Source organism: Peromyscus eremicus, chromosome 23, assembly GCF_949786415.1.
Source record: "Peromyscus eremicus chromosome 23, PerEre_H2_v1, whole genome shotgun sequence".
Taxonomy (NCBI): domain Eukaryota; kingdom Metazoa; phylum Chordata; class Mammalia; order Rodentia; family Cricetidae; genus Peromyscus; species Peromyscus eremicus.
Window position 1 is genome coordinate 28,622,148 of NC_081438.1, and position 18,530 is coordinate 28,640,677.

At 49.5% G+C, this 18,530-nt stretch overlaps 1 protein-coding gene across 2 annotated transcripts in view; it reads left to right on the forward strand.

Annotated features, from left to right (window-relative positions):
• Nucleotides 1-355: 355 nt before the first annotated feature.
• Radil (Rap associating with DIL domain) overlaps nt 356-18,530 on the forward strand; it is a 68,768-nt gene continuing 50,593 nt past the window's right edge. The window contains exons 1-2 of one of the 2 annotated variants that reach the window (XM_059249409.1): nt 356-488; nt 7,023-7,621. In XM_059249409.1, coding sequence (XP_059105392.1) covers nt 7,087-7,621 — 535 coding nt within the window. In that variant the 5' untranslated portion in view covers nt 356-488; nt 7,023-7,086. Of the gene's footprint in view, nt 489-708; nt 1,741-7,022; nt 7,622-18,530 lie in introns of those variants that run through there. The other variant, XM_059249408.1, reaches the window with a different exon arrangement.

Here is an 18,530-nt window from a genome sequence, read left to right on the forward strand (position 1 = left end):
ACTAACTGGGGTGGGGGCCAATCACTACCTAATTGACCATAGAGCACACATGGCCACGCCTTTCTTGCCTGAGGCCCCGCCCCTTGAGACACCACGAGCCCGCGGTAGGAAACCAGCCCCTCCCCTTCACCGAGGCCTCGCCCACCCAAAGGGCACACCTCTTAGAGAATCGCCCCTACCGTTGGCTGCCAGAAGGGGACGCCAGCGCACAACCTGTATTTCCCAGCCGCCCAGGCCCGCCCTAATACGTGTGACTCCGCCCACTAGAGGCGTCGTCTCTGCCCATTGGGCACTGAGGTTGTCAGGTTTCCGTTCGCCTCGCTCGGCTCCCCGCCCACACAGGCTCCGCCCCAGAGGCCCCGCCCCTTCAGAGGCCTCGCCCTGGCCGTTGCACGGCCGGCAGGAGGCGCCTCGAGCCGGGCGCCTGCTCGGCTAACGGCGGCCGTGGGAGCCGCGCGCGGGGGACGCGGCTGACGGGCTGAGCTGAGGTGAGTGCGGGGCGCGAGAAGGAAGGTCGGCGGAGCCGAGGATGGCCCGGGAGGTGCCTCTGGGCTACTGCGGGGACCCCGCGGAGGGCGCGGAGACCGCGGGCTGAGACACGGGTGGCGGGGCACGCGCTGGGGCGGGGCCGCACTGGTCACGGTCCCCGCGGCGAGTCTGGGCGCGAAAGAGGCAGGCTTGCTCGGTTGCCATGGAAACCGGCGAGCGCACGGGGCCTGGAGTGGCCCAGGGGAGCTGCACCCGAAGGCCGAGTGTGCGCGGGTGGCGTGGCCCCGTGGGTTTCCAGGGGACAATCCAGCCCCTGTCATTCGTGGCGGAGGGGCCCCTCCAGGCCTCAGTTTACCTGGCGGTGCCTTGGCGGTGGAATCTAACCTGGGGCATCCCGAAAGACTCAAAGAAGGGAGTCCCACACTCTCCCACTAGGATGGTGGTGATACCCCCGCCTACACCCGTCCCGCAAGAGTGTCGCCTCCCCACCCGTGTGCCCGCGAGAGGCATTGTTTCCCCGGCTATTTCTGTACCATTTGCAGCCAGCCCCCCGACAAGTACCGCGCCTGAGACAGATGCTGAGCAGGAGCTCCAAGGCCCTCAGAGGGATCTGGCTTCTGTCCCTGGGGAGCCCTAGGATGGGGGCCTGACAGGCAGCAGACTTGCCGGGCCAGCCTCTGTCGCCTGTCGAGTGTTTGGTTAATCTGAATTACCAAGAAGAATTTGATTACCGGTGTCTCGGTGCTGCGGGCCACCTCTTGTGCATTCCAGAGAGGAGCCTGTCCCTAATTACACTGGGAGAAGTCAGTCCCTTTTTGCTAAGTGACTAATGGGCCGAATGAAACCTGATTGAATTATGCTCGCATTTAAAGCCTCTCTCCAGCTGGAGCCATAAAGATAGGATTTGTGGAAGAGGGGAGGAGGATAATGCACCGCCTGCAAAGTTGACTGCTCATTTTTTTCTCCTGTTGGAATGATAATGTGTTCCACATTGTCCTTTTGGAACAGAGACGTCCCTCCACCCATGTCAGCCGTCACTGACCTCACTGCCTGCCTAGTCGCTGTGTGACTTAACCTTTTTTTTTCTTTTTAAAAAGCAGAAATGGGACTCTTCTTGGAGAACAAGAAAAGAGACAATTTATGAGGCAGCCACAGCAAGAGCCTTGAGTGTACTCTGACTCTCTGGGACCTGAGCTGTCCCCAAATGTTTGTGTGTCAGAGGCGAGAATTGGGCAGAAAAGGAAAAGACAGGTCATACTTCCAGAAAAACAGATCTGGTTACCCAGGGCGTGCTCTTCTCTGTAGGACTTTCCCTGAATTCCAAGTGGCCTTTTGAGAAACATTTTTGTCCTGTTTGGACAAACAGGCTGCACTCTTGATTCCATGATTAGGAAGGGAAGTGGCCTATGAGCAGGTGGCTACCCTCAGGGCCCACTCTCTTTAGTGGCCATAAAAGAAAGCTTTCTGAAAAACCTCAAAAAATCTGGAGCTTAGCGTTCATTGTTCACTGGGACGTTGAGGGGTTAAGAGGGGGATGTTGGAGAGGAATGAGTCACATTCACCCAGTTTCGGCCTTCTCTCGTGCTTCACCATTTTCCTAACTCTGTCTTAGAATCGCTCTGGACAGGAGGGCGGGGCACCCATGGCTTCCAATCTGCACCCCTTGCTCCTGAGACTAGGAGGGGACCTAATAGTTATGTGCTTGTAATTTTTCCATTTCTTTTCTTTTTCTTTTATTTATTTATGTATTTTGAGACAGGGCAAAGAGTCTGGCCTCAAACTCTTTGCATAGCTAAGGATGACCTTGAACTTCAAATTTGTTTTTACATTGATTTATTTGTTCTTTCTCTATGTGTACATGTTTTAATTTTTAAAGATATTTTCAAGATTTAAATTTAATATTCTCTCTGTGTATGCATGCACATGCTCAACTGGTGCTCAGAGGACAACTTTTGGGGGGTCAGAAGACAACTTTTGGGGGTCCATTTTCTCCTGGCAAGTGAGATATGGGTATTGAACATCAAGCTTGGTAGCTAGCACCTTTGCCATCTTGAAGGCCCAATGACCTTGAACTTCTGCTTTTTCTGTCTCTACTTCCTGACTACTAGGACTACAGGCATATGTCACAATGCCTAGCTTATACAGTGCTGCGAATGGAACCCAAGGCTTTATGCATGCTAGGAACAACTCTGGTCCCTTACCCCCTTTTAGATAGGATCTCTCAGCCCCAGTTGGTCTAGAACTCATATATCCCAGGCAGGCTTTGCCATGCAATCCTTCTGCCATAGCCTCCTGAGTGCTGGGCTTATATACGTGAGCCATACCAGCGTCCATTTCTCCTCCTCACCCCCTTTCTCTTTCGACAGTGTCTCACGTAGCCCAGGCTGGCCTAGGTAGCTGAGGATGACCTTAAGCTCTTGATCCTCATGCCTCCACCTCCAGAGGACTGGGATTTCGGGCATGCATCGCCATGCCCAATTAACATTTCTGTTTTGTTAAATCAAGACTCCAGTTAGACTGTACCGGCCTGCCCAAGACGGACAGCCTGGATACAAGAGGCCAGTTCACTTCTGCGTTGGATCTGGGTCTTTTAAACCCTGGAGTTTACTTTGTGACTGTTCTCCTGCCTCAGGACAGTTTGACATTGTTGTTTACATTTATTCCTGGACATGGTTTCCAGAAGCCATGGCTTCTAGGGCCACAGACTTCAATGCCTGAGGTGTATTGTTGCCCACCTGGGTTAGACTTTTGATACTGAGGCTCGTCCAGCAGAGATGTCCCCTGTGCTTCATGGAATGGCAGGAGAGACAAAGACAAAGTGTTGTGGAGGCCGGCTCTATCATCTGAGAATGTGTACTGGCCCAGAGGCTTACAAGGAATGGGTGTGGATGCATGTAGAGGCCAGAGATGAGTCTTGGGAGTGATTCCTGAGGAGGTGTTCACCTTGTGTTTCTGAGACAGGATCTCTCGCTGGCTTTGGACTACATAAACTGGCCAGCCAGGGAATCCCATGGCTCTCTTGCCTTCATTCCCTGAGATTTGGTGCATGCCACGATGCTGGGCTTTCTACGTGGGTTCTGGGGATGGAACTTTAATCACCGTGTTTGTGGTGAAGGCACTATTTGTGATGCAGGCTTTCAGAAAAATGGGGTGGGGGGCATGCATGTGAGTGTGTGGGAATGTGTGTACCAGTACCTACACAAGCAGAGGCTAGAGCAGCCGAAGCTGGGAGCTGTCAGTATCTACCTGCCTCAGATGACGTGGCCTCCACAACACTTCATTCTCCCCAGCTGTGTCCGTGAAGCACAGGGGACGTCTCTGCTGGAGAAGCCTCAGTGTCTGAAACTGCATGTCATCTAATGCTGAGGTTCTAGGCATGTGCAGTAATAACTAGCTTTTTACATGGGTGCTAGGGATTTGAATTCATGCCTCGGGCTTGCAGAGTCAGCACTCTTAAGCACCAAGCCATCTCTCCAGCTCCTTGAAAATGCTCTTGTTGTGGTTTAAGTGACAGTCCCATGCAGGGGAGCATAATCAGTTCTACGCTTCTGGGGTTGACAAGGACGCTTTTCACAGGATCCCCAGGGGAAGAGACACAATGCTTGATCTCTTCATAACTTTCTTCACTGAAACACAAAAGAACCGTCTGTATTTCCATTTTCTGTCCACTTTCTCCTGACACCAGCTATTTATAGGCAAGTTCAAGTCCCCAGAAAGCTGGTACATTACTAAAGGCTTTGTGGTGGGCAATGGGTTTCAGGAGGAACTAGAGACCATCCTACAGGGCAGTTGATAGTTTTGGGAGCTCTAGCTTGAGTGTATAAAGCTCTCCAGAGTGTCTGGAAGAGCTCAGACTCCTCCCACAATACTCAGGCACCTAGGTTAGCAGGCTGTGGAGGACTGGCATGGTGGCCTGCTTTTTCTGGCTTCGTTTGTCATGCTGCTGCTGGTGGGAGAAGCCTGGGGGATGGAGGAGAGCAGAAAGAAATCTGATTCTCAGTGTCAGCTTGAAGGTCTAGACAGCTGCATTGTTTAGCTCCCTGTGGGGTCCTGTTTTGCAACAGGATCTTGCTGTGTTTGTAGTTCAGGTTGACCTCCAACTCAAGATTATCCTGCCTCAGTCTCCTCTGAGTTGCTGGGATTACAAGATTACCTGTTTGTTTTGTCTTGTTTTATTTTGTTTGAGACTGGGTCTTTTGTATCCCACGCTGACTGGCAACTTTCTATGTAGCTGAGGTTGACCTTATACTCCTGGTCTTTGTGGCTTCATCTCCCAACTGATATAATTGTAGATGTGGACCACACACTCTGCTTTACCTAAGTCTTGTAAAAACAAACAAACTTGTTTTGTTTTTTTGTTTTAGGTTTATTTTATGTGTATGAGTGTGTGCCTGAATGTATCACGTGTGTGCCTGGTATCCTCAGAAGTCAGAAGAAGGCATCAGATCTCTTGGAATTAAAGTTACATATGGTTGTGAGATGCCATGTTGGTGCTGGGAACCGAACCTTGGGCCTCTGCAAGAGCAGCACATGCATTTAACCATTGAACCATCTCTCCAGCCCCAAGAATCTTTTTTTAAAAATTATTTATTTTATATTTATTGCATGTGTGCACATACCACGACACATATGTAGAGATCAGAAGACAGTTTTGGGGAGTTGGTTCTCCCCTTCTTGCTTGTGGTTCCTGTGTTAGCCTGAGGTCATTGGGCTTGGCGGCCATCCTGTTAGCCTCCTGAGAGTCTTTTCAAGAGTTCCTTCGGTGGTTCTGCCTTAAGCTGCCACTAAAATTCTTCTCCAGCCCATAAGAATGTGGGTGAGTGGAGGCTAGGGACTTCAGTGGAGCTGACTAGCTGAAGTCACAGTGGCAAGTCTCTGGTGCTTTCTCTGGGTTCTGAGTCAACTAGCGGGTGTGTCCAACCCTTTGACATTGTGATATGATGTCATCTACAAAGCTGACACTCAAGCACTGTGCAAAACAAAACCAAACCACCCCAAAGCCTCATGTTTTAAATACATTTACAGTTTCCAGTTTTGTGTTGGGCGTCATCCATAGCTATCCTCGATTGCATACAGCCCCAGGGTTGCAGGTTGGGTACACTTGTCTTGGAGCCTTCTAGAAAATACTCCACTCTTGACTCACCAATCTGCCTGCCTTTGTCTGTGGTGCAGAAGTGGGGTATGGTCATCAAGAGATGAATGCATGCAGCATCTCTTCCTCATCCTATCTGGTGGCAGAACCTCAAGTCCCCATTTCCTTCTCTGAGCTCTCCAGCCCTCAAGACTGTTTTGAGGGAGATGGGTAATTACCCTTCTAAACCCCATAGGACATCAGGGGCTTTAGGATTCTGCAACACACAGGCTCTTCCTGCTCCCTGGGCGCTCCGAGGGAACCAGCCTCTTTCTGGGAGGGGGCCGGGTGGCTGGGTGGCTGAAGGTGGTGGGTGGAATGCATGCATTCCAAGGATGCTTCTGCTGGTTCTGGAGGCGATCTTTGTGTTGTTCCTTGTGGCCTAGTGGCCTAGTGGATATGCCGAGCTTCAGTCCTAGGGAAGTATTGCTTTAGTTGGAACCAACCTTCTCTACCAGGAATCCCTTCCAGTCAGGACCTGTTTCCTCTGTCAGGTCATGGGGAGCAGCATTTTCTTGGGGTTTGTGTTTCTAGTGTCTGGTGGCTTTTTACGTGTGTGTGTGTGTGTGTGTGTGTGTGTGTGTGTGTGTGTATCTGTGCCCACGTGGAAGCCAGAGAAGAGCATCAGGTGTCTTGCTCTGTCATTCTCAGTCTTCTTTGGAGACAGAGTTTCTCTGAGCCTTGAGCTAGGTTGGCAGCCAGCAAGAACCAGAATCCTCCTATCTGTGTCCCTCAAATTGCTAGGGTTGTAGTGCATGCATAGCCATGCCCAGCTTTTTACATGGGTGCTGGAGATCTGAATTCCGGTCTTTGTGCTTGCACAGCAAGTTCATCCATTCAGCCATGTCCCCAGTCCCAAGGCTTGTGACTTTTGTGTGTGTGACTGTAGTGGTGGCCATTTCCCCAGCTCTGCTTGTGTTTGGGACTACCTTCATCTTTTGTATAGACTGGCATAGAAAAAATTGAACTCACAGCCAAGTTGAATATGGCCTGTTTTTGTTGTTTTTCTGGCTGTGACATTGCTCGGTGGGAAGCTTGTCCTCTAGGACAGAGAACCGGCCCTGCTGAGACTGTGTGCTGTTCCTTGTCCACTTGCAGTAGCTGTTCCCTGTGCCCAGCACTTCTCAGAAGTCACAGAGCCCTTAGGCGGTTATGGCTTACTCTGACTTCCTTCATTTTCTTCATGGTGTCTTTCCCTGAAGTCACTGTAGTCTATGAGGCCTGCTCTGCCCTGTGCACCTCACAGGATCTGACTGTCAGCCCCACTGCTGGGCTTCTGGCTCCAAGTGATGTGGTTACCAGGATGGCCCAGGACTGTTCCTACTGCTGGGGTGGACTCATGTCTGTTCTGCTCTTGATGGCCCTGATACTTGGCTCTAACCTTATCACTTTGTTTTACCAGGCTCCGGCCTTCCCCCACCCATTGGCTGAAAGCCTCTGTGGTTATCCATGAAGACGCACCCACCATGTTTTATGGAACTCAGTTCATCATGTCTCCTCCCACCAAGAATAAGCTGAAGCGACAGAGCCAGCTACTGTCCACTATGCTGTCCCGGACACTGAGCTACAAGTATCGTGATCTGGACTCCACCTTCTGCAGCCTAGGTGCCAGTGATGACCCTGCGGAGCTCTCCACTCAGCTCTCAGCCCCTGGGGTCTTGAAGGTGTTTGGGGACAGTGTTTGTACAGGCACCCACTACAAGAGCGTCCTGGCCACTGGCACCTCTAGTGCCCAGGAGCTGGTGAAAGAGGCCCTGGAACGATATGCCCTGGACCCTGAGTGTGCCGGCCAGTATGTGCTATGTGACGTCGTGGGCCAGGCTGGGGATTCTGGGCAGAGGTGGCAGGCCCAGTGCTTCCGAGTGTTTGGGGACAACGAGAAGCCCCTCTTGATCCAGGAATTATGGAAACCCCGAGAAGGCTTGTCCCGGAGATTTGAGCTGAGGAAGAGGTCAGACGTGGAAGAGCTGGCAGCCAGGGATGTGGATACCACCACAGCAGGTGAGGAAGGAAGGTGTTGGGAGGATGGTTTGGAGGGTGACAGGCACAGGAAACAGAAGAACATGGGGAAGGAGAATTTGGCTTGGCGGGGGCCAGTGGGGCGGTGGTGAGTCATTAATGTCTTCAAAAGTTTGAATAACCCAATTAGATGTGTGCATTGACTGTGAGACACTTGGTGGCCGCTTTTAGTGGCTTCTGCTGCCTTCTATAGTGTGTTAGGGCAAATCCAGCCCATTAGTTCCAGAGACCCATGGGTTCTGGGTTGTTGGCCTGCCACAGAGCCCCTCTTAGATGTGACAGGAATCAGAGTGGGTGGATAGGAAGACAATGAAGGCTCCTTCACAGACCCTCATGACATTGTCAAGTCCAAGGGACTCAGGTGCCAAGTGGCTGCATGAGGATATGCAGCAGGTCAGTGCCATGGGTGGCCTGGTAAGTTGGTTGTCACTCTTCTTGTGGACTTTAGGAGTAGGGCAGCTTGACTTGCACTTGACCTCAAGGACGTGGTTGGTGGCTTGGTGCCCATTGCTTTATATTCGGTTGGTGGAAAGAAATTAGTTACTTTGCCAGAATTTATTTTTTCTAATACCCAAGGTTAATTTTTAGTTGACCTAAGCAAATTAGATTTATTTTATGTGTATGAATGTGTACCCTGTGAGTGCCTGGGAGTTACGGGTGGTTGTGAGCCACTGTGTAGGAGATGGGACTCCAACCCAGGGCCTCTACAAGAGCAACAAGTATTCTTAACTATTGAGCCATCTCTCTGGGCACAAACTTCCTTTAAAGTTAGGATATAAAGTAACAGGTCTCATGGTGACAGCTGCTTCTTTTTTTAAAAATTTTGATTTGTTTCTGTTTTAAAAATGTGAGTGCCACTGGGGGATGGTGGTGGTGCACACCTTTAATTCCAGCACTCGGGAGGCAGAGGCAGGCGGATCTCTGTGAGTTCGAGGCCAGCCTGGGCTACAGAGTGAGTTCCAGGACAGGCACCAAAGCTACACAGAGAAACCCTGTCTCAAAACAAACAAACAAACAAACAAACAAACAAAACCCAAAACAACAACAACAAAACGTGAGTGCCTGTTTGTGTCAGGGAGAGTGAAAGTAGGCATTTGTGTGGAAGTCAGAGGTCAAACTGTGGGGGCTGGTTCTTCTACTGTGTGGGTCCTGGGAATCAAACTCTGGTGATCAGGCTTGGTGGCAAGTGCTTTTACCTAGTAAGCCATCTCGCTCTGTGTGTGTGTGTGTGTGTGTGTGTGTGTGTGTGTGTGTGTGAGATGTGGGTGCACAGATAATGGTAGACTCAGAGGTTGGAGGATAGCTGTGTGGAGTCTGTTCCCTCTTTCCACAGTGGGTTCTGGGAATCCAACTTTGGGTTGTCAAGTTTATGCAGCAAGTGCCTTTACCCAGTGGGCCATCTCCCTGTCCCCACACATCATTTTCAGAGACTTCCTATAACTAGGTGTGGTGGAAAGCTGCATGCGCATGCAATGTGGTGTGTACACATGCATGTACGCACGCATGCACAGGACCTTGCTATCAGTATGTGGAGCATCCTTTTGTTTTGTGTTTGCTTGTGTAATGTGTGTGTAGGTTCGTGTACCCATGTGTGAACACAGAGGCCATAGGACTTTGGATGTCCTGCACTATATCATTCTCCCCTTATTCCCTTAAGACAGAGTCTTGCACTGAGCCTGGAGCTAGACTGTTGGCCAGAAAGCCCCAGTGGTCTTCCTCTGTGTGACGTTCACAGTGATGGGGTATAGGCACACGGCCATACCTAGCATTTTATGTGATGCAGAGGATTTGAACTCACATCCTTATGTTTGCATAACAAGCATTCTTATTCACCGAGCCATTTCCTCAGCCCCCAGAGTAACATTGTGGACATTGTTTGCTCAGAGCAGGCCAGCTGAGACCATCAGAGGGCTGCTGCTGGTGCCCTGTGCCCGAGTCTGTGTGTCATCAAGTCATTGTGTTGTGTCACCTGGGTGAGGCGGAGCTTTGGCAAGCCTCTTCTCTTGTGTAGTGGATGCTGGCTGCTGTGGGTGCAGTAGGGGATTTTGTTTGCCCACCTCATTCAGCACTGTGCTCATATGAGGCCAGGCCAGAGGAAGTCCGAAGCTCACAGCCTCTCTCCCTTGGTGGCTATCAAAACCTTTCCAATAAAGAGTCCATTCTTCATTGGCCAGGCTGAGTGACCCACTTGTTGGGCTGTAGGGGGTCATGTTACTGCCCAAACAGGCCAACTCAAGGGATGACTTTCCTGGCTGCCATCCCTCTCTGGGTGAGACGAAGGTGCCCTGTGGCCAGGGCGAGGGCTGTGAGGATTATGCTGGGTTTGTCTTCACAGGCATGCCCATGTTCCTCCTCCTCTCCCGTTTCTTTTGGCAGTCCTGGAGATTGAGCCTAGGACCTCACCCCATGTTAACCAAGCACTCCTCCACTGAGCTGCAGCCTCAGTCTTTGCCTATGCTTCTTCCCTGGTATCACAGCACACTATAGAGTCTCTGCTTAGGGCCAAGTAGAGGGCTTAGGCCTTGGGAGATGCAAAGGGAAGAGCAGACCTAGCGCAGTTAGGAAGCCCAGGATGCCCTGCAGACACCCAGGTGACCCAGCAAGTAACCTGAGGACAGACAGACCTGGCCTGGAACTCACAGGGATCAGCCTGCCTCTGCCTCCTGAGTACTAGGGTGAAAAGCATTTGCCATGCAGCAGGCTTCAGCCCCATTCTTGTTCCCACAGTAGAAGCTGCTGTGGGTTTCAGGAGCTGCTTTGGGGCTTAAGCATTAGAAGCACCAGGCTGGCAGATGCCTGAAGCCAAGCGGCACTTGCTCCAGCGGACAGTTCACCTGCTTCTTGTGACTCATTGGGGTGCTTGCAGTGCACCCATGGGAATGCCCTTTGTTGTGTTTGGGTTCTGTTTTCCATAAACACTTCTTTTTTTGTGCTGTGATTTCCTGATTTTCCAGCTTATCAAAATATGGGCTGTCTGTTTGGGAGGGAGACGGAGGTGGAGGTGGAGCACGCCAGGCTGAAAGGAAGCTCTTGGTAGTTTCCCAGGGGTTGGAATTTAGGGCCTGTGCCATGAGGAGAGGGCTCTGTGTCCTGTCGGTGAGATAAAGATGACAATCGCATACAGGCACTGTGGGGAGGGTGACGGCAGGGCCATGTGGTTTTTGTCAGCCCCTTAGGAAGGGTGAGGGATAAGCCTTGCTTACAGTCATGGGAAGATCAAGTGTGAGGTCAGCAAAACATGGGCGCTCTCTCTCTCTCTCTCTCTCTCTCTCTCTCTCTCTCTCTCTCTCTCTGTCTCTGTGTGTGTGTGTGTGTGTGTGTGTGTGTGGTATTGGAGATGGAACTAGGGGCTTGCACATGCTAGGCTGATCTCTATGACTAAGCCCGTACCCCTGATCCTCGCTGGGGGAATTCTAGTCAGGTGCTCTACCACTGAGCCACACCCCATCCCACACTGGAGGATTCTAGGCAGGGGCTCTACCACTGAGCCACACCCCAGCCCCTCACTGGGGGATTCTAGGCAGGTGCTCTACCACTTAGCCACACCCCAGCCCCTCACTGGGGGATTCTAGGCAGGTGCTCTACCACTGAGCCACACCCCAGCCCCTCACTGGGGGATTCTAGGCAGGTGCTCTACCACTGAGCCACACCCCAGCCCCTCACTGGGGGATTCTAGGCAGGTGCTCTACCACTGAGCTACAAGCTGCTCCTTAATCCTTTTTTAAAAAAAGATTTTTAAATAATTTGTGTATGTGTGAATGCATGCAGATATAGAGGCCATAAGAGAGGGTAGGATTCCCTGGAGCTGGAGTTATAGGTGGTTGTAACTCCAGCTCCAGGGAATCCCGATATGGGTGCTAGAAACTGAACTTGGGTCCTCTGGAAGAGCAGCAAATTCTCTTAACCATGGAGGCTTCTCTCCAGCCCTCCATTTCATTTTTTATTTTATTTTGAGACAGTGTCTTACTACAGTGCCCAAGCTGGCCTTACTCTCACTATGTAGCCTGTGCTGGCCTCAAATTTGTGATTCCTCTCCCTCAACCTCCCGAGTAGCTGGGATAGCGGCTCTGTGTCACCGAGTCTGGCTTTGGGCTGTTCCCCCTTCTGCCCTTCACTCCTATGGAGAGTGGAGTTTAGCCCTGATTTTCCCACCCTCCTGGACATCTTTGAGTGGGAGAAGGCCTTGCTGTGGCAGGTGTCTTGGATATACTCGTGTGTGGAGCAGCTTCCCTGGCCCCCAGCTGTCTCCCTGCATTGTAACAGTAATTGCCATATGTCTGGATATTGCCATATGTCCGCTGGTGGGCAGGCCTGCCCTCTATGGGAAGCCCACTTTAGACATTAATGGCTGGACTCAGTTCAGATAAGCACCTTTTGTCCATACCCAGCATCTTACCCTGGAGGTCAAGCAGGTAGCTCGGAGCTTATCTGCAGCCATCAGGCTTGCTGTTTGTGACCCAGGCTGCTTTGAGGACTGGAGGCCTTGGGAACTCAATATCTTGGGGATGGGGATTGTGTGGAACTACTGTTTGTCCTGGACCTCTTCCTGCTCAGCCTTAGATGAGATTCTTCCCAGGGCAGGGTGCCCTGTTTTTGCTTTGAGTGTCTTCTCCCTAAAAAGGCAAGCATGGAGGGGTTGTAGGGCCATTGAGATTCGAGGCTAGAGGCACCATGATAGCAGACACTGGACTAGTGACCAAAGAGCAGCCCATTGAATGTCTGCTGTGGTGCCTGGCATTTATTAGCATCAATGAAATGTGTGGGAGGAGTTTGGGGAGATGGCTCAGCCAGTACAGCTGGATCCCCAGCAGCTATGTAAAAAACTGCATATAGTGGCATGTGCCATAATTCCAGTGCTGGAAGATGGAGACAGGAGGATCCCACACTGGCGAGCCAGTCTAGATGAGGCAGCTAGTTCTAGGTTCAGTAAGAAACTTTGTCTCAAAAAATAAACCGGAGAACAACTGAAGACAGCAGATGTGAAACTCTGGCCTCCACACACTCGCACAGATACTTGAACACAGATGCATATGCTGTGTGTGTGCTTGTGTGCGAGCCTGCACACGCACGCATTCACACGAGTCGGTTGGAGGAGAGAGGTCCTCTGTGGGTCTCAGCTTTCTGTACCCAAGATTCTAGGTTGGGCATTTTCTGGTGGAGAATGGGGAGTTAAGACATACTCTACTCAAGTGTGGCCAGGACACAACCTCTTGGAGGTGGCCAAGGTTGTCACAGAATGCTTGGCTCTGATTCTATTTTGTCATGAACTTTGTCACCTAAGGACAGGCAGCAGCTTGGGAACATCAGGAACATGCCACAATGAAGCTTCTTTCACATGCTAGTTGTGCCCTGTGTGTTCTGTCCTCAAGAGCCACCTCCTGTGGCCATTTGCTTCTGAAATATTTTTGTGGTTTTTTTTTTTTTTGTGTTTTAATTTTTCTTTTTTCTTTCTGGAGCTGAGGACCGCATCCAGGGCCTTGTGCTTGCTAGGCAAGCGCTCTACCGCTGAGCTAAATCCTCAGCCCCTAATTTTTCTTTTTTTATGGTGTTTTGCCTGCATATATGTCTGTGTGAGGGTGTCGGATCCTCTGGAACTGGAGTTACAGACAGTTGTGAGCTGCCATGTGGTTGCTGGAAATTGAACCCTGGTCCTCTGGAAGAGCAGCCAGTGCTCTTAACTGCTGAGTCATCTCTCCAGCCCCATTCTTCTGTTAATCAGACATTGTTTTCAGAGAGGGTCTCATGTAATCCAGCTGTCTTTAAATTCTCCGTGTAGCAGAGAGTGACCCTAAAGTCCTGATCTCTTGCCTCCACCTTCCTAGTGCTCAGATGAGAGAAGAACCAACACCACCCACAGCTTGAATCTGATTTTTGAATAATTCTTGACTTTGGGAGGAGGTGGGAGGGAGCTCAGTTGCTCTTTTCATCTGGGAGTTGCTGTCTCAACACCAAGCCGCCTTTTTTTGCACTGGTGCTTGGTGGTGGGCTCATTGCGGGAAATATTTATTTCATGTGGTTTGACGAAAACCAAATCAGAGCTTTTCTTCAGCAGTCTGAAATTACCAAAGGCATCGACTTACAAAGGCACAGGGGGCAGGGGAGAGTCATCCCATCACACTGTCATGAGCCACTGCTGGAGATGTAGTCTTTGCACTGGGAATGTCGAGGCGTTCACTAATGTAAGACGTTTGAAAGACATGAAATTTGAGAGCAATTATGAAGGCTGTTTCTGGGGTTGGAGAGAGCATTACAGATGCCAAACAAATAACGGACGTAAGAACAATTTTATTTGTTTTTAAATTTTTAAATTCCATTTATTTATTTGGGGGTGCACTCTGTGACACACATTTGGAGGTCAGAGGACAACTTGTAGGAGTTGGTCTTCCCTTTCCACCATGTGGTTCTGGGGGTCAGACTCTGGCTTGGCAACAAGAGTCTTTATTTACCTACTGAGCCATTTCCAAAGATAGAGTCGTTGAGAATGGAACAGGGGACTGTATGTGTCATACTGAGTCACATGTGCATTCAAGGTGGCAAAGAAGGGAGCTTGTGATGAGAAAACAGGTTTTTGAAAGTTGCAAGAGGTGATCTGAAATGATCACCCTGAGCTGCAGCAGGCCAGAGGCAGTCCAAGGGAAGACACAAACACATGGCCTTGAGAAGTTTTTCGGATGAGGTGGGAACAGCCTTTGTAGAAGGCTGTGGTTCTGGCAGTCCCCTGGGATGGTCTGGTTATCATGTATGTGCGTGTGAGCTAGCCTCCCTCCTAACACCCCAACTTTATTATTGTTAAGATTTCGCCCAAGTGACTCCATTTTGATTCTGACCACTTTTACCCAGGGAGGAATTTCAGCCAGGGAGGAAAATGTTGGTGGGCCGGGGAGGGGCTGCTCCCAGGGAGCTCCAGGTCCTTCCATGTGTTAGCACAGGGGAGCGGGAATGTCACCTACGTGTGTATGTTTGTGTGTGTGTGTGTGTGTGTGTACATAGGTAGAGAATACTGGAAATTCCTCACCCTCATATCCTCGCCAAGTTCAAAATTCTCCATTTCTTCATTTTTCTTATTACTTGGCACAGATTGGGATTCTCAGATGGGAATGTGTGTTTGGGACTGTCATTGGTCACTTAGGAACTAAGCAACTCTTTATTTTTAATTTTTTTTTTACTTATTTTTATGTGTGTTGGTGTTTGGTCTGACTGTGTGTCTGTGTAAGGGTGTCGGGTCCCCTGGCGCTGGAGTTACAAATAATTGTGAGCTGCCACATGGGTGCTGGGAATCAAACTTGGGTCTTCTGGAAGAGTACCCAGAGCTCTTAGCCACAGAACCATCTCTCTGGCCCCATTGACCTGTTTGTTGTTGTTTTACCTTTTCCTCCTGCACAGAAATTCAGCCTTTTTAGTGTTTATTCATTTATTTCTGCATGTGGTCATGTGGTGTGTGTGTGTGTGTATTTTTTTTCACATGTATGTGTGGGTGCATCCATGCTTATGGGTGTGCATGCGAGTGGATGCATGAAGCTGACTCTGGGTCTCTTCTTGATTGCTCTCTTGTAGTGAGTCAAGGCCTCTCCCTGCGTCCAGTGCTCACCAAGCTAGTCTTGCTAGCAAGCTTGTTCCTGAAATCCCTTGTCACACTCGGGCTCCTGAGTGCTGGGATCACAGGAGGTAGTGCTTGTCTGGCTTTTGTGCATGGGTTCTGAGATCCAGATTCCCTCTGTCTCCTGAGCCACCTCCCTAGCTGAAGGAGCCTTTTCCAACGCTGTCCAGAAGTTATTATAAGTATCACAAGAGCAATGCTGTGAATTTGGTAGTAGAAGTAGAGACCCCACATTGCCCATGAATTGTTTGAAGCATTGCCAATAATAATAACCTTTTAGTTATGTCATTCCTCCATGTAATGTCAGAACCATGTTAACATCCAGTTCCCATGGACTGTTGGTTCAATGATTGTTTTTCTGATGTGCTCAAGTTGTATTAGGTATGTATGGTACCAGGTCTGCCTCTAGCTGCAGAAGAAACTGGACCATCAAATACTTTAGCTTTCCAGCTGCTGTAGTAGAACACAAAGAGGTTGTGAAGTTGGGGATAGTTCACAGCCTGCCACATATACATAATCTGAAAAGGAGCCGTTCATTTTCCTGAAGAATGCAATCAAAGTCAAGGCTCACGCAGCATTGACAGCGTGGTTATTGTGGATACTGATTTGCAGGTGACTTGGATGAAAAGACTGCTTCATTCTTGTTCATATACTACCAGATACTGAATGGCTCCCAGGCACTCGAGGTAGCGATGCATGAAGAGCAGTTGACAAAGCAAACAGATCTGGTTCTTAGGTAGCTGAGAATCTAGCCACAATAATGCTGAAGATAAAAGCTCTAAAAGCTGGAGAGATGACTTGGGTTAAGAGAGCTTGCTGCACAGCCATGATCTGAGTTCAGATCCCAGAATAACATAACAAGCTGGGCTTCGTCTTGTGCATGTCTGTAAGCCCAGTGCTGTAGAGTGGAGACACTCTGGAGGGTTGCTGGGGAAGGCTGACCGCCAGCCTAGCTGAAAACTGAGTTTCAGGTTTGCAGAAAGACTATGACTCAAAAGAATCAGGCATGTGCGTGCGCACCCCCCACCCCCCCACAAAAAGAAACCTACAAAGAGTTTTCAGGTTAGGGGTGCAGCTCAGTGATAAGGTATATGCCTAGAATGTGTATGGACCCAGGCCCAAGCCCTAGTACAGAAAAAAATGTTATATAGCATTATGAAATATGATTTAGTTATAGGTTTAGGAAATTCTCTCTGAGGAGGTGAACCTTAAGCCAGCCTTTGCCAAAGATGGTAACACACTCACAGGTGAAGAGCAGTAGACAGTTGTTGAGGCAGGAAGAGCATTCTGGGCAAAGGAACAGTGCTGTGGAGAGACCCAGAGACAAGAGAAAACAAGCAGCAAGGGCGGACAGGCAGCGTCTGGAAACCGGCAATGCCCGAGAGTTACTGTGGGCTCTAGATAAAGTAGGAGGCCACCGAAGCAGGCACAAGACCATTCTGGCTCCGGGGCCAGAATACTTTGAGAAGGTCAGTCATGAGTTGACTGGAGAAGTTTCACAAGAGCCAGTGGTGGCTTAGACTCCAGTTACAAGGTTAAAAAGTGGATGAAGTGCAAGGATTTCCTGCAAGTAGAATCACCAGTGTTGGTAAGGGAATTGGTGTTAAAAGTGAGAAAGGAGGAGGTGCTCAGAATGAAGCCCTGGGTTCAGGGGAGACGGAGATGCCATTTTCTAAACAGACTACAGAGAGAAAAAGCTTATGGGGGGAAGACTACCATTCTTTGTTATTTATTATTTATTTATTTATTTATAGCACACATGTGGAGGTCAGTGGACAACTTTTAGGAATCCGTTCTTAATCCACTGTGAGTTTGGGAATCTCACTTAGGTTAAAAGCAGCAAGTGCTTTTGACCCCTGAACCATTTTGATGCCCCCAAGTATTCTCTTTAAAAGGCAAAGTTTGAGGGATTCAAAAGGTGGTGGCAAAGTTGGAGTTGTATGGTATGGACCTGATGCTTAGGAGAGTCTGACTATAAAAAGTTATTATGTAAGTGGATGATATTTGTTAATAAGTAGGATCTCATAGCCCAGGCTGGCCTGGAATTCACTATATAGTCCAGGCTGTCTCAATCCCATGGGTCTGTTTCAGCCTCTCTAATGCCGAGATTACGTGAATAAGCCACCATGACTGCCTGGTGATAGCAAAGCTGTGAAAATGGATAGAACATGCAGGTAGTGAGTGTTTATACACTCAGGAGGGATGAGGGCTTATGCAGATACTAGAGGATCTCCAACATCCAGAGGCCAGATAATGGAGGAGAAGCCAACAAGGCAAACGGAGAAAGGCATAAAGTGTTCAGAGATGTACAGACAATAGGAACCAGTATGGTTGTGTGTTGGCCTTGTTGGCCAAACATGAGGTTTCTGTGGGTGGGACACAATGAAGATCACTGGGTTCGTTGAATTGGGCAACAAGGAAGTAACCAAAGATTAGATTAACTCTGGAAAATATATAAAGAAGCTATAAATGGCTGGGCAGTGGTGGTGCACACCTTTAATCCCAGCACTCAGGAGGCAGGGGCAGGCAGATCTCTGAGTTCAAGGCCAGCCTGGTCTACAGAGTGAGTTCCAGGACAGCCAAGATGACACAGAGAATCCTTGTCTCGAACACCCCCCAAAGAAACTAGAAATGATGAATGAACACTATAAATTATAGGTTAGTACCCCACCCCAAATAAAAGACATGGCCGGGCGGTGGTGGCGCACGCCTTTAATCCCAGCACTCGGGAGGCAGAGGCAGGCGGATCTTTGTGAGTTCGAGGCCAGCCTGGTCTCCAAAGCGAGTTCCAGGAAAGGCGCAAAGCTACACAGAGAAACCCTGTCTCGAAAAACAAAAAAACAAAAAAAACAAAAAAAAAAAAAAACACAAAAAAAACCAAAAAAACCCCCAAAAAACCAAATAAAAGACATTTCTGAGGGTGAAGAAAAGAGTATCAATCATGGGATCTTTTGAATGTGTGTCCAGGTGTGTGTTGGTGAATATGTACATGTATGTGAGTGCTTGTGTGCATGCGTGTGGAAGCTAGGGCACAACCTCAGGTGTTGCTCTCAGGAACACTGTCCACCTCATTGGTCTGTAGCACACCAAGCAGACTCTGCTAGTCTCCCAGTACAGTGATCTGCCTGGATACCCTTCCCTATCTAGCACAAGTGTGTACCACTGTGCCCACTTTTTGTATGGGTTTCAGAGATTGAGCTCAGGTCCCCTTTCTTGCACAGAAACACTTTACTGACTGGCCTCTTTTCTTAGACAAAGCACAGGATCTTTTTTTGTTTTGTTTTTTTGAGACTG